Source organism: Petromyzon marinus, chromosome 69 (assembly GCF_048934315.1).
Source record: "Petromyzon marinus isolate PM22_M1 ecotype Great Lakes invasive population chromosome 69, UKy_Petmar_22M1.pri1.0, whole genome shotgun sequence".
Taxonomy (NCBI): domain Eukaryota; kingdom Metazoa; phylum Chordata; class Hyperoartia; order Petromyzontiformes; family Petromyzontidae; genus Petromyzon; species Petromyzon marinus.
Window position 1 is genome coordinate 2,753,696 of NC_133735.1, and position 16,186 is coordinate 2,769,881.

Sequence of the window (16,186 nt, forward strand, 5' to 3'; positions counted from 1 at the left end):
ACGGTACTATAGTGTTGTGACCACGTGTATACTGTTTACTATAGTACTATAGTGTTGTGACCACGTGTGTGTGCCAAGCATTTTTTAAATTTTGTGTCCAAGTGTAGTGACTGTTCTTTAGTAACTGTACTGCAAGTGAAAGTCGTCCTATAAAATAATAACCCTCCTCCTCTCCTCTCTCTCGTCTCCCTCACAACAGCCACGATTAAATGCCATTAATAAATGTGATTACTTTATATTAAATTGAAATAATAAAAATATGTAAAAAAGGTAGTTTGTATTAATAATTTTTTTATACGAATACGGTACTTCCTGGGGTTGTGGAACGAATCATCTCGAGTTTCCATTACTTCCAAATGGGGAAATTCGCTTTGATTTACGAGTGCTTTGGATTACGAGCGCTTTTTTAACACCGGAACTTATTATGCTCGCAATCCAAGGTTTTCACGGCATTTTTACTTCACCGGGTTAAAGGCCACCGAGCTAGACGGATCTTTTTTCAGAAGCGACTTGCCTATCGCAAACGACCAGTACCCTCAGATTGGCACGGCTGGGTAAGTACGGTGAGAAAGTAAATTCAACGCAGACACAAAAACAAACCCGTAGCCATGGTCGTAGTCGCTACAAAAGTGCGACACGGAGATGACTGGCCACTGATGAGCGAGCGACTGGAGGAGCGACTCAGCGACTGGAGGAGTGACTTAGCGAGCGACTGGAGGAGCGACTTAGCGAGTGACTGGAGGAGTGACTTAGTGACTGGAGGAGCGACTCAGCGACTGGAGGAGTCATTTAGCGAGCGACTGGAGGAGCGACTCAGCGACTGGAGGAGTGACTTAGCGAGCGACTGGAGGAGTGACTTAGCGAGTGACTGGAGGAGTGACTTAGCGACTGGAGGAGTCATTTAGCGAGCGACTGGAGGAGCGACTCAGCGAGTGGAGGAGCGACTCAGCGACTGGAGGAGCGACTCAGCGAGCGACTGGAGGAGCGACTTAGCGACTGGAGGAGCGACTCAGCGACTGGAGGAGAGACTCAGCGAGTGGAGGAGCGACTTAGCGAGTGACTGGAGGAGTGACTTAGTGACTGGAGGAGCGACTCAGCGACTGGAGGAGTCATTTAGCGAGCGACTGTAGGAGCGACTCAGCGACTGGAGGAGTGACTTAGCGAGCGACTGGAGGAGCGACTCAGCGAGTGGAGGAGCGACTCAGCGACTGGAGGAGTCATTTAGCGAGCGACTGGAGGAGCGACTCAGCGACTGGAGGAGTGACTTAGCGAGCGACTGGAGGAGCGACTCAGCGAGTGGAGGAGCGACTCAGCGACTGGAGGAGTCACTTAGTGACTGGAGTGACTCAGCGACTGGAGGAGCGACTTAGCGAGCGACTGGAGGAGTCACTTAGCGAGTGACTGGAAGAGCGACTGAGCGACTGGAGGAGTGACTTAGTGACTGGAGGAGTGACTTAGTGACTGGAGGAGCGACTTAGTGACTGGAGGAGCGACTCAGCGACTGGAGGAGCGACTCAGCGACTGGAGGAGCGACTCAGCGACTGGAGGAACGACTCAGCGACTGGAGGAGCGACTCAGCGACTGGAGGAGCGACTCAGCGACTGGAGGAGTGACTTAGCGACTGGAGTAGCGACTTAGTGACTGGAGGAGCGACTCAGCGACTGGAGTAGCGACTTAGTGACTGGAGGAGTGACTCAGCGACTGGAGGAGTCACTTAGCGAGCAACTGGAGGAGTGACTTAGCAACTGGAGGAGTGACTTAGCGACTGGAGGAGTGACTCAGTGACTGGAGGAGCGACTTAGTGACTGGAGGAGCGACTCAGCGACTGGAGGAGCGACTCAGCGAATGGAGGAGCGACTCAGCGACTGGAGTAGCGACTGAGCGACTGGAGGAGTGACTCAGCGACTGGAGGAGTCACTTAGCGAGAAACTGGAGGAGTGACTTAGCAACTGGAGGAGTGACTTAGCGACTGGAGGAGCGACTCGGTGACTGGAGGAGCGACTCGGTGACTGGAGGAGCGACTCAGTGACTGGAGGAGCGACTCAAGTGACTGGAGGAGCGACTCAGTGACTGGAGGAGCGACTTAGTGACTGGAGGAGCGACTCAGCGAGTGGAGGAGCGACTCAGCGAGTGGAGGAGCGACTCAGCGACTGGAGGAACGACTCAGCGGCTGGAGGAGCGACTCAGCGACTGGAGGCGCGACTCAGCGACTGGAGGAGCGACTCAGCGACTGGAGGAGCGACTCAGCGAGTGGAGGAGCGACTCAGCCACTGGAGGAGCGACTCAGCCACTGGAGGAGCGACTCAGCAACTGGAGGAGCGACTCAGCCACTGGAGGAGCGACTTAGTGACTGGAGGAGCGACTTAGTGACTGGAGGAGCGACTCAGCGACTGGAGGAGCGACTTAGTGACTGGAGGAGTGACTCAGCGACTGGAGGAGCGACTTAGTGACTGGAGGAGCGACTCAGCGACTGGAGGAGCGACTCAGCGACTGGAGGAGCGACTCAGCGACTGGAGGAACGACTCAGCGACTGGAGGAGCGACTCAGCGACTGGAGGAGCGACTCAGCGACTGGAGGAGCGACTTAGTGACTGGAGGAGCGACTCAGCGACTGGAGTAGCGACTTAGTGACTGGAGGAGTGACTCAGCGACTGGAGGAGTCACTTAGCGAGCAACTGGAGGAGTGACTAGGCAACTGGAGGAGTGACTTAGCGACTGGAGGAGTGACTCAGTGACTGGAGGAGCGACTTAGTGACTGGAGGAGCGACTCAGCGACTGGAGGAGCGACTCAGCGAATGGAGGAGCGACTCAGCGACTGGAGTAGCGACTTAGTGACTGGAGGAGTGACTCAGCGACTGGAGGAGTCACTTAGCGAGCAACTGGAGGAGTGACTTAGCAACTGGAGGAGTGACTTAGGGACTGGAGGAGCGACTCGGTGACTGGAGGAGCGACTCGGTGACTGGAGGAGCGACTCAGTGACTGGAGGAGCGACTCAAGTGACTGGAGGAGCGACTCAGCGACTGGAGGAGCGACTCAGCGACTGGAAGAGCGACTCAGCGACTGGAGGAGTGACTCAGCGACTGGAGGAGCGACTCGGCGACTGGAGGAGCGACTCGGCGACTGGAGGAGCGACTCGGCGACTGGAGGAGCGACTCGGCGACTGGAGGCGCGACTCAGCGACTGGAGGAGCGACTCAGCGACTGGAGGAGCGACTCAGTGAGTGGAGGAGCGACTCAGCGGCTGGAGGAGCGACTCAGCGGCTGGAGGAGCGACTCAGCGACTGGAGGCGCGACTCAGCGACTGGAGGAGCGACTCAGCGAGTGGAGGAGCGACTCAGTCACTGGAGGAGCGACTCAGCCACTGGAGGAGCGACTCAGCAACTGGAGGAGCGACTCAGCCACTGGAGGAGCGACTCAACGGCTGGAGGAGCGACTCAGCGGCTGGAGGAGCGACTCAGCGACTGGAGGAGCGACTCAGCGACTGGAGGAACGACTCAGCGACTGGAGGAGCGACTCAGCGACTGGAGGAGCGACTTAGTGACTGGAGGAGCGACTTAGCGAGTGGAGGAGCGACTTAGTGACTGGAGGAGCGACTCAGCGAGTGGAGGAGCGACTTAGTGACTGGAGGAGCGACTCAGCGACTGGAGGAGTGACTTAGCGACTGGAGGAGGGACTCAGCGACTGGAGGAGCGACTTAGTGACTGGATGAGCGACTCAGCGACTGGAGGAGCGACTCAAGTGACTGGAGGAGCGACTCAAGTGACTGGAGGAGCGACTTAGTGACTGGAGGAGCGACTCAGTGACTGGAGGAGCGACTCAGCGACTGGAGGAGCGACTCAGCGACTGGAGGAGCGACTCAGCGAGTGGAGGAGCGACTCAGCGACTGGAGGAGCGACTCAAGTGACTGGAGGAGCGACTCAAGTGACTGGAGGAGCGACTCAAGTGACTGGAGGAGCGACTCAGTGACTGGAGGAGCGACTCAGCGAGTGGAGGAGCGACTCAGCGAGTGGAGGAGCGACTCAGCGAGTGGAGGAGCGACTCAACGGCTGGAGGAGCGACTCAGCGGCTGGAGGAGCGACTCAGCGGCTGGAGGAGTGACTCAGCGACTGGAGGAGTGACTCAGCGAGTGGAGGAGCGACTCAGTGACTGGAGGAGCGACTCAGCGACTGGAGGAGCAACTTAGCGACTGGAGGAGTGACTCAGCGACTGCCTGGAGTGACTTAGCGAGCGACTGGAGTGACTGGGCGAGTGAAGCTCCCGGGGACACTGCGGCCTTGGGTAGCAGAGAGACAATGGAGGCGAGCGACTTGGGGCAACGAGTGGGTTTCTTCTGCACACGTCAAAACCGACGGCTGAGTCACTCCGAATTCTACCGGGGTGTACAGTGCAGTGTACAGATGTACACAGGTGAGTGGGGTGGAGGTGTGTGTGTGGGGGGGGGGGGGCGTGGCCGTGATATTTGTGTGTGTGTGTGGGGTGGGGGTGGGTGACGTTGCAGTGGCACCTTAGTAAAGCGATGCCACGTACCTACGAATACCTCAAAGGCAGAGATTCCCCTCACGCCCACCCACCCCCCCCCCAACGCCCCTCCGTGTAGCCTGAAACAGAATGTAGGGGGCAAGTGCTGTTAACGAGCGCCTATGAAGGCCGGCACGGCACACGAGGGGGTGGGTGTGGCCAGCACCACGCCCGGCCGCCTTTGTCTCCCCCAGTGACGATGTTTGCTGCGACACACCGCACCACCACGTCACCGATTTGAGGCCGAGTCAACCTCGAGGAGGCCCAGGACCGGTTCGGAAAATCGTGCGCCGGTGTTGGCCGTGAGCGGGATTCGCGTGCCACCTTTACTAATCTATTTAATGGCATGTGCCAACCAATACAGTAATACACCTTGTACCTCTATGCCATTTAAAACAATGTATGTTGACCTTCCTCCGCACCGTACGTAGTCAACCGCGCTAATCGGAGGTGCGGGGAAGGACAGAAAACTATGGGTCCCTGTGTGAGTCTACGGGTCTCTGTGTGAGTCTACGGGTCTCTGTGTGAGTCTGTGTCTCTGTGTGAGTTTATGGGTCTCTGCTGTGTGAGTCTATGGGTCTCTGCTGTGTGAGTTTATGGGTCTCTGCTGTGCGAGTCTACGGGTCTCTGCTGTGCGAGTCTATGGGTCTCTGTGTGAGCCTATGGGTCTCTGTGTGAGCCTATGGGTCTCTGTGTGAGCCTATGGGTCTCTGTGTGAGTCTATGGGTCTCTGCTGTGTGAGTTTATGGGTCTCTGCTGTGCGAGTCTACGGGCCTCTGTGCGAGTCTACGGGTCTCTGTGTGAGTCTATGGGTCTCTGTGTGAGTCTATGGGATCTCTGTGTGAGTCTATGGGTCCCTGTGTGAGTCTATGGGTCCCTGTGTGAGTCTACGGGTCCCTGTGTGAGTCTATGGGTCTCTGTGTGAGTCTATGGGCCTCTGCTGTGTGAGTCTATGGGTCTCTGCTGTGTGAGTCTACGGGTCTTTGTGTGGGTCTATGGATCTCTGTGCGAGTCTGTGTGTACGTTGAACTTATTTTGCACCGTATGTAGTCAACCGCGCTAATTGGAGGTGCGGTGGAAGGACAACAAACGAAACACCAAAAGCAGTTTTAAAGAAATCAGTGTGTCAATCTCGGCGACGAGTTAAAAGTTCCTAGCTCCCAGTGGCTTCCTAATATCGGAAAGAAGAACTACCAGACGGCCGCAGAAGGGCATCTGATGATGATGAACGGCAGTTCCTTTCTACCCTCATTTTCACACAGAGACCCACACCCAAAGAGACCCACAGAGACCCACAGAGACCCACACCCATAGAGACCCACAGAGACCCACACCCATAGAGACCCACAGAGACCCACAGAGACGCACACCCACAGAGACGCACACCCACAGAGACCCACACTCATAGACACCCACAGAGACCCACACTCATAGACACCCACAGAGACCCACACTCATAGACACCCACAGAGACCCACACTCATAGACACCCACAGAGACCCACACTCACAGAGACCCACAGAGACACACACCCATAGAGACCCACAGAGACACACACCCATAGAGACCCACAGAGACACACACTCATAGAAACCCAGAGACCTCCTGTACACCAGGCGAGGTAGTCAACATCTCCTAGCCACACGCAAACTCCAAATATACAGCAGCAGGCGTTGTCAGGGTCGGGATTGAACCCACGACCTCCTGTACACCAGGCGAGGTAGTCAACATCTCATAGCCACACGCAAACTCCAAATATACAGCAGCAGACGTTGTCAGGGTCGGGATCGAACCCACGACCTCCTGTACACCAGGCGAGGTAGTCAACATCTCATAGCCACACGCAAACTCCAAATATACAGCAGCAGGCGTTGTCAGGGTCGGGATCGAACCCACGACCTCCTGTATACCGGGCGAGGTAGTCAACATCTCATAGCCACACGCAAACTCCAAATATACAGCAGCAGGCGTTGTCAGGGTCGGGATCGAACCCACGACCTCCTGTATACCGGGCGAGGTAGTCAACATCTCATAGCTACCCCACCTCCCCTCCACCCCCTATGCAATGCCCTTTTGAACGTGACACCACGGCACCGCAGTGTCCCGCGTAACAGAGGGGTTTGTTGTTCAGGGGGGGGGTTAGATCGCGTGGGTAGAAATGTCGTCGTTCAACCCACCACCATCGCCCGACGCAGCCAAATTAGCAGCAAGGCTCGTCACACGGAAGACAACCACCAGCCAATTCGCGACGCTAGCTCGGCACACAACGGCTGTGCGCGTTGGCGAGCAGAACGCCGCGGCGACGTTTACAACTGGAGCACCGTGACGCAGCGCCGGCGATGAGAACGACCGGGCCCACCGGGCGACTATCGCACCTCCACCCGTGCCTAGTTCCAATTGGGCCGCGGTTGGCTACGTTGGCTATGTTGGCTATGTTGGCTACGTTGGCTACGTACGGCGGACACCCGCAACAACGACCGCCGCTCGCCACCGAGCGTGGAGTGTCGAACGCCCGCTGGGACAGACCCCGCAGGTGCCACGGGTCGGCCGACCGAGACGACCGGCAGGCAGATGCACCACCCGCGCCGCCCACCGTGCCAAACGTCCACAGAGACGCAACACATTCGCCCGCCACACCACCGCCACTGCCACCGCGACCGTCCAAACTACCGCGGCTAGGGCAATTTCAATCAAGACGGCGGCGGGGTTTGGGTTTTGCCTCTCGCAGAGCGCCCACCAGCACCACCGCCATCTCCGGTCTGGAGCAGTCGCCTTCACCAGCGGTGGCCAATCTGGAAAGAAAGAGACTCAAGAAGCCAAAAAGTAGCCGCTGAGTTCTGCAAAGAGTCGAGCGTGTCTATGTGTGCATGTATGTATATGTCCGGATGACCGCTGCAAAGTACGATATTGAGTTTTTATTATAGTGTGCTGATCTTTAAGAGGTGTATTGAAAAAATGTTGATGCTGCTACTGATACTCCTGCTGTTAAGGAATGACTCATGCAGCCAGCTATGGCTGCAAAGTTTGGTCGTACATGTTATGTAGATCGTTTATTGTTAAATTTGAATCACAGTTCCGATGATCGCTGTTACATTGTTTTTATAGCTTTATTTTAGTGCATTTTTTTAAACGTTTTGGTTTAGCCATGTTTGTTTGTTGTAGTACAGAGTTAGCCTGATAACTTTAATCTAAATTGTCTTATGGTTGTTATTGTTTGACTTGCATCCCACTGGGATTGTTGCACACAGCGTTGAAATGCGGTGCTTTTTCTGGAAGACTTTTTCTGACTTTTTCCAAGATTTTTCTGTTGCGTGCAGTCACTTCAAGATGTTTTTCTTGTTCGTGTTTTAGTTTGTTGCGGTTGCACCTGAGTCAAGAGCCACATGGCTCACAGGGCTATGCCTAATACATGAAACTGAATGTGTATTTGTGTGTGTGTCATTGTGTAAGTATGTGTGTGGGGAGCGGTAGGGTAGCGGTTAGCGCTACAAACTCGGCGTCCCGGGTTCAATTCCCGTTCACGGCCACCAACACCGGTGACGATTATCTGAAAGCGGTCCCGGGCCTCCCCCTAGGTCGACTCAGCCTCAAATTAGTACCTGGTGCGGTGTTGTAGTAAACATCGCCACTGGGGAGACAAAGGCAGCTGGGCGTGGTGTTGGCCACCCACCACCTCGTGTGCCGTGCCGGACTTCACAGGTGCTGCTCGCTAACAGCACTTGCCCCTACAGTCTGTTAGGGCTACACGGGGGATCTTTGTCCATCTTTGGGTGGTGTGAACAAAAAAAAATAAGAAGAGGTTTTACCCTATCTGGCGCTAAAACAGGAGGCGATAAGACGTTCAAACACCACAAACACCCAGGCGCCTATTGCAGAGTCATCAAGCCTGCATTAACCACACATCGTGCGCGTGACGAAAAACTTGCAAAGCGAAGACGCGCTCGGATAACATTTGCGTCCGTCTCTGAAACGGCGCTGGCCTACAACACCAGAGACGTCGCCTTCCGCGTGGCCTTGTCCCACCACCAGTGTCAGAGCGGAGCGGAGCAGTACACGAGGTCCCATACAAATATATACGGGGCCGCGTACATATCGACAGTTTTCGGCACAGCAACGGGAGACGCTCATAGCTGCCGTTTGCCACTTCTGCTGTAGCAGCGCGCTCTGGGACCATCCGCTGAGTACGTACGCATGGGAGAGAGGGGGGGGGGGTAACCCAAATTCGCGCGCTTGCGCATGGGAGAGGGGGGGGGGTCTACTGACAATGTGCGTACGCATAGGAAACGGTGGGGGGGAGCGGTGGTGGTGGTGGGGGGGGGGGGTGAAGCCTCGATAATCATTTGTCTACATTGGCCTTCAAATGAGTGAGATAGTCCGGGCGGTGGACTATCCGTTTTGCTTAAAAACCGCGTTAACATTATGAATCCTCGATCGTTTCTGCGCGGATTCAATATCGGCCGTTCTATAGGATTCGGAGCGGGGGGAGGGGGGGGGTACGTCAAGCTGTACGTACCCAGGTGGGGTGGTGGTGGTGGTGGGGGGGGGGGGGTGGTGTAAAAAGTCCGCGTGCGTACAGAGAAAGGGGGGCGGGGAAGAGGTCAAGTTCTGACAGATCTTTGCGTACCCACTCAATGGGATGTCCCCTCCGCGTTATGCCCCTTCGATGGAGCCGCGTGCGGTCGATGAAAAGAGCCGCACGCACACAACCGAACGGTGCAATGCGAGGCGCTCGGTCCGCTACCGCCGCCGCCGCCGCCTTCCACCGTCCCCGCCGCGGCCGCGGCCCACGCCCGCCAAGATCCGACGCCGTTGTCCGCCCGGTGCCCGACGAGCCGAGGTTGGCTTCCCATCGTCTCCGAACGAAGGCGCCGGGAGGTCGCGCGCGTCCTGCTCCGCTGCCCAGTGCAAAGCGTCTCACCGCTACAAACGAACCCACGACACCTCGTCGCCGGCAATGTCAAGGAGCCGTGAACCGTCGTCGTCGTCGTCGCCACGCCAACTCCGCTCATCCTCGTAGCGGCGGCGGCGGCGGCTTCTGGCCGGGCCGTCAAACGAAAACGGCGGCGGTCACCGCATCGTCGCGCGGCGCTTACGGAACGAGCTTTCGCCGCGGCCGTCTGGAACGCTCTTCCTTCGTTCCGATATTAGCGAGCCACCGAGAGCTACGCATTTTTAAATCATCATCGTCATCATCTCGATTGACTATTTTAAGTGTTTAGTTTGTTGTCCTTCCCCCGCACCTCCGATTAGTAGGGTTGGCTACGTACGGTGCGAAAATTCAACATACACAAGTACGTAGACTCAAACAAGAGACCCATAGACTCACACGGCAGAGACCCATAGACTCACGCTGCAGAGACCCATAGACTCACCACACAGAGACCCATAGACTCACACAGCAGAGACCCATAGACTCACACAGCAGAGACCCATAGACTCACACAGCAGAGACCCATAGACTCACACAGCAGAGACCCACAGACTCACACAGCAGAGACCCACAGACTCACACAACAGAGGCCCATAGACTCACACAGCAGAGACCCATAAGACTCATACAGCAGAGACCCATAGACTCACAAAGCAGAGACCCATAGACTCACGCAGCAGAGACCCATAGACTCACACAGCAGAGACCCATAGACTCACGCAGCAGAGACCCATAGACTCACACAGCAGAGACCCATAGACTCACACAGCAGAGATCCATAGATTCACACAGCAGACACCCACAGACTCGCACAGCAGAGACCCATAGACTCGCACAGCAGAGACCCATAGACTCGCACAGCAGAAACCCATAGACTCACACAGCAGAGACCCACAGACTCACACAGCAGAGACCCACAGACTCGCACAGCAGACCCACAGACTCGCACAGCAGAGACCCATAGACTCACACAGCAGAGCCCCATAGACTCACACAGCAGAGACCCACAGACTCGCACAGCAGAGGCCCATAGACTCACACAGCAGAGACCCATAAGACTCACACAGCAGAGACCCATAGACTCACACAGCAGAGACCCATAGACTCACACAGCAGAGACCCATAGACTCACTACACAGAGACCCATAGACTCACAAAGCAGAGACCCATAGACTCACACAGCAGAGACCCATAAGACTCACACAGCAGAGACCCATAGACTCACGCAGCAGAGTCTCAATAAGTACGGTTGGCTACGTACATCACATCATAGCACCATCATCACACCACCACACAACGTGACGGGACAGATCTACAAGCCATCGGACTGCACGATGCCAAGTGCCATCCCCCTCTACTGCCATTCAATACGAGACCATGCCATGTCCTCACCGTAGCATCGCACCACACCGCTACTACCACCGCTACCACCACCGCTACCAACAACACCTCATGTCGCACCACCCGGCATCGCCAACCGAGGCAACGATTCCGCTGTGAAAATCCATCATCCTCACCACAGCCACCACCACCACCACCACACCATCAACCCCACCACCACTCCTGTACATCACTACTCCCATCATCCCACCACACCACTACGACCACCATACCCACCATCATCCCCACTGCCACCACACCACCAACCACCACACCGTCAACCACCACACCGTCAACCACCACACCATCAACCACCACACCACCATGCCACCGTCGTTCCACTACAACACCACCATTCCCACCACCAAACGAACCCACCACAACACCATCCCCACTACCACTCCACGACCACAATACCACCACCACCACCCCATCACTAACCCACGACACCACCACTAAAACACCACAACACCACCACGATACCACCACCACCAACCCCACCAATAAACCACGACACCACCACTAAAACACCACTATACCACCACGATACCACCACAACGCTAACCCACCACACCACCACGCCACCACTAAACCACCACTATATCCCCACCACCACATCGGGAATCACCATACACCACCGAACTTTGCTCACCATACAGCACGAGGCTCCCAGTGGCATCCCTCCACGGCCATACCACCACTCTACACCCCCCTACTCATACTCAACATCAGCCTACCACCACCATAACCTAACCCTACCAACACCACCACCACAACGTAACCCTACCACCACTACCACCATCACCACCACGTAACCCTACCACCACCACCACAACGTAACCCTACCACCACTACCACCATCACCACCACGTAACCCTACCACCACCACCACAACGTAACCCTACCACCACTACCACCACCACAACGTAACCCTACCACCACTACCACCACCACAACGTAACCCTACCACCACCACCACCACAACGTAACCCTACCAACACCATCACAACAACGTAACCCTACCACCACCATCACCACCACGTAACCCTACCACCACCACCACAACGTAACCCTACCACCACCACCACAACGTAACCCTACCACCACCATCACCACCACGTAACCCTACCACCACCACCACAACGTAACCCTACCACCACCACCACCACAAAGTAACCCCACCACCACAACGTAACCCTACCACCACCACGTAACCCTACCACCACAACGTAACCCTACCACCACCACTACCACCACCACAACGTAACCCTACCACCACCACCACCACAACGTAACCCTACCACCACTACCACCACCACCACCACAACGTAACCCTACCACCACTACCACCACAACGTAACCCTACCACCACCACCACCACCACAACGTAACCCTACCACCACCACCACAAAGCAACCCCACCACCACCACAACGTAACCCTACCACCACCACGTAACGCTACCACCACCACCACAACGTAACCCTACCACCACCACTACCACCACCACCACAACGTAACCCTACCACCACCATCACCACCACAACGTAACCCTACCACCACCATCACCACCACAACGTAACCCTACCACCATCACCACCACAACGTAACCCTACCACCATCACCACCGCAACGTAACCCTACCACCACCACTACCACCACCACAACGTAACCCTACCACCACCACCACAACGTAACCCTACCACCACTACCACCACCACCACCACAACGTAACCCTACCACCACCACCACCACCACAACGTAACCCTACCACCACCACCACCACAAAGCAACCCCACCACCACAACGTAACCCTACCACCACCACGTAACGCTACCACCACCACAACGTAACCCTACCACCACCACTACCACCACCACCACAACGTAACCCTACCACCACCACTACCACCACCACCACAACGTAACCCTACCACCACCATCACCACCACAACGTAACCCTACCACCACCATCACCACCACAACGTAACCCTACCACCACCATCACCACCACAACGTAACCCTACCACCACCACCACAACGTAACCCTACCACCACCACCACAACGTAACCCTACCACCACCACCACCGCAACGTAACCCTACCACCACCACCACCGCAACGTAACCCTACCACCACCGCCACCCTACCACCACCACCACAACCTAACCCTACCACAACAACGTAACCCTACCACCACCACAACGTAACCCTACCACCACCACAACGTAACACCCTCACAACATCACCCTACTACCACCACAGTACCATCACCACATCACCGGACCACCACCACATCATCCCCTACCATCACCACCACCACATCATCCCCTACCATCACCACCACCACCACATGACCCTACCATCACCACCACATGACCCTACCATCACCACCACCACATGACCCTACCATCACCACCACATCATCCCCTACCATCACCACCACCACCACCACATGACCCTACCATCACCATCACCACATCACCACCACGACCACATCACCCCCTACCATCACCACAGTATCATCACCCCACCACCACCATCACCCCCTACCACCATCACCACCATCACCCCCTACCACCATCACCACCATCACCCCCTACCACCATCACCACCATCACCCCCTACCACCATCACCCCCTACCACCATCACCCCCTACCACCATCACCACCATCACCCCCTACCACCATCACCCCCTACCACCATCACCACCATCACCCCCTACCACCATCACACCCTACCACCACACCACCATCACCCCCTACCACCATCACCACCATCACCCCCTGCCACCACCACCAACCCCTACCACCATCACCCCCCTACCACCACACCACCATCACCCCCTACCACCACCATCACCCCCTACCACCACACCATCACCACCACCGCACCCACCGTGGCCGAGTAGATGGCTCCATCCGCCAGCACGAGGTGGTGAGGCTCCCAGCGCCGCAGGAGCTTGGACCACCATCATCACATCACCCCCTACCATCACCCCCTACAATCACCACCATCACCCCCTACCACCATCACCCCCCTACCACCATCACCACCATCACCCCCTACCACCATCATCATCACCCCCTACCACCATCACCACCATCACCCCCTACCACCATCACCACCATCACCCCCTACCACCATCATCATCACCCCCTACCACCATCACCACCATCACCCCCTACCACCACACCATCACCACCACCGCACCCACCGTGGCCGAGTAGATGGCTCCATCCGCCAGCACGAGGTGGTGAGGTTCCCAGCGCCGCAGGAGCTTGGAGGCGCGGATCTTGCTGAGGACGGAGCGAGGGTGTCTGAGCACGCACAGCTGAATGTCTCCCTCGGCCAGGAGCTTGTAGCGGACCCCGGCGCAGCAGTGATGGGCAGGGGCCCTGCGGCCTAGGAGAAGCTGCTGTTGCTGCTGTGAAGGAGGTAGTGGTGGTAGTGGTGGAGGTGGTGGTGGTGGTGTGGTCGACGGAGATTGTGGCGGTGGTGATGGTGGTGGTGATGATGGTGATGATGTGGTGGTGGTGGTGGTGGCGCAATGAGAGTCCTTCAATAGAGGTTCGGTCTCGTCAACGCAGCAACGTTCATCCATTGTTGGTTGGTTGGTGGTGGTGGTTGGCTAAGGTTGTTGGTGGTGGTGGTTGGTGGAGGGTGGTGGTGGTTGGCTAAGGTTGTTGGTGGTGGTGGTTGGTTGAGGTGGTGGTTGTTGAGGCTCATCACACGCCACGAGGTTGTCCACCCCCACCAACCCCCCCACCCAAGGAAGTCCTTCACAGTCGCCCGCCTCGGCGGAGTCTTCCTGTCTCGTTTCGTGATGGTGGTGATGATGATGTTGTTGGTGATGTTAAGGACTCCCAACCTAGTAGCCGTCACTCAGCCATCGCATCGGCTGACGTTGAGATGCTGCTGCTGAGATGCTGCTGCTGCTGAGATGATGGTGCTGAGATGATGGTGTTGAGATGATGGTGTTGAGATGATGCTACTGCTGAGATGATGGTGTTGAGATTATGGTGTTGAGATGATGCTACTGCTGAGATGATGGTGTTGAGATTATGGTGTTGAGATGATGCTACTGCTGAGATGATGGTGCTGTGATGATGCTACTGCTGAGATGATGGTGCTGAGATGGTGTTGAGATGATGCTACTGCTGAGATGATGGTGCTGAGATGATGGTGTTGAGATGATGGTGTTGAGATGATGCTACTGCTGAGATGATGGTGCTGTGATGATGATACTGCTGAGATGATGGTGCTGAGATGATGTTACTGCTGCGGTGATGTTGCGATAATGTTACTGCTGCTGTGATGATGATGTTGTGATGTTACTGCTGCTGTGATGATGATGTGATGTTACTGCTGCTGTGATGATATTGTGATGATGCTGTTGTGATGTTACTGCTGCTGTGATGATGATGTTGTGATGTTACTGCTGCTGTGATGATGATATTGTGATGATGCTGTTGTGATGTTACTGCTGCTGTGATGATGATGTTGTGATGTTACTGCTGCCGTGATAATGATGTTGTGATGATGTTGCGATGCCTAGCTTCACTATCACGGGGCCATCACCTCAGATTGACGTCAATAATGATGACCACCATCATCATCATGTTGATGGTGGTGATGGTGTTGACAATGGGCTAATGGTGGCGTGTTGAACAAGAAGATGATGGTGATGATGATGGTGGTGATATCGCCACCTCAATCTTGGTCATCACCTCAGCTGATGATGATGATGATTAATGGGTTAATGGTGGCTGTGTTTTTATTTTTTGTTATGACAAAAACAAATCTGATGAGGGGAGATAACCCCACCCACGCGCCTCTCTCTTCTTTTAAAACGACGATTGCGATATTATTTAACCGCTGACAATGGCGGCTATTAAGAGTTAAGATTTATATATATATAAAAAAATAAATATTTTAAAAACATTAAATTAAAAAAAAAACCTCTTCTCTATGGAGATGATGGGTGGCTGCTGCTGGTGATGATGGTGGTGATGATGGTTGTGGGATATTTCACAGGGCCAGAATCATCGCCTCACGCTCTGATGAAACTACGACCGATGATGATGATGAGGAGGTGGAGGTTTTAGAAGACGATGCTGACGACGACGAAGACGATGTTGTTGTCGCTGCTGCTGCTGAGGGGAATTGGGCCACAAGCCGCTTGCGACCATCACCACCACCACTAAACCTCCTCTCCTCCTCCTTTTTATATAAAAATAAAATCCCGCGACGCGCGCGCGCGTGGCCTCTGGGTACCCCAGCCACCCCTCCCCCCACCACTATCCCCCCACCACTACCCCCCACCCTCACTACCACCCCTCCCCCCCACCACTACCCCCC

General features: G+C 55.6%; 1 protein-coding gene across 2 annotated transcripts in view; it reads right to left on the reverse strand.

The window, feature by feature from the left end:
- Positions 1 to 16,110, reverse strand: part of CMIP (c-Maf inducing protein) — a 128,043-nt gene extending 111,933 nt beyond the window's left edge. Inside the window, exon 1 of one of the 2 annotated variants that reach the window (XM_032978992.2) lies at positions 14,043 to 16,110. In XM_032978992.2, the coding sequence (XP_032834883.2) occupies positions 14,043 to 14,429 (387 nt within the window). In that variant the 5' untranslated portion in view covers positions 14,430 to 16,110. Of the gene's footprint in view, positions 1 to 13,723; positions 13,800 to 14,042 lie in introns of those variants that run through there. The other variant, XM_032978994.2, reaches the window with a different exon arrangement.
- Between the last annotated feature and the right edge of the window lie 76 nt (positions 16,111 to 16,186).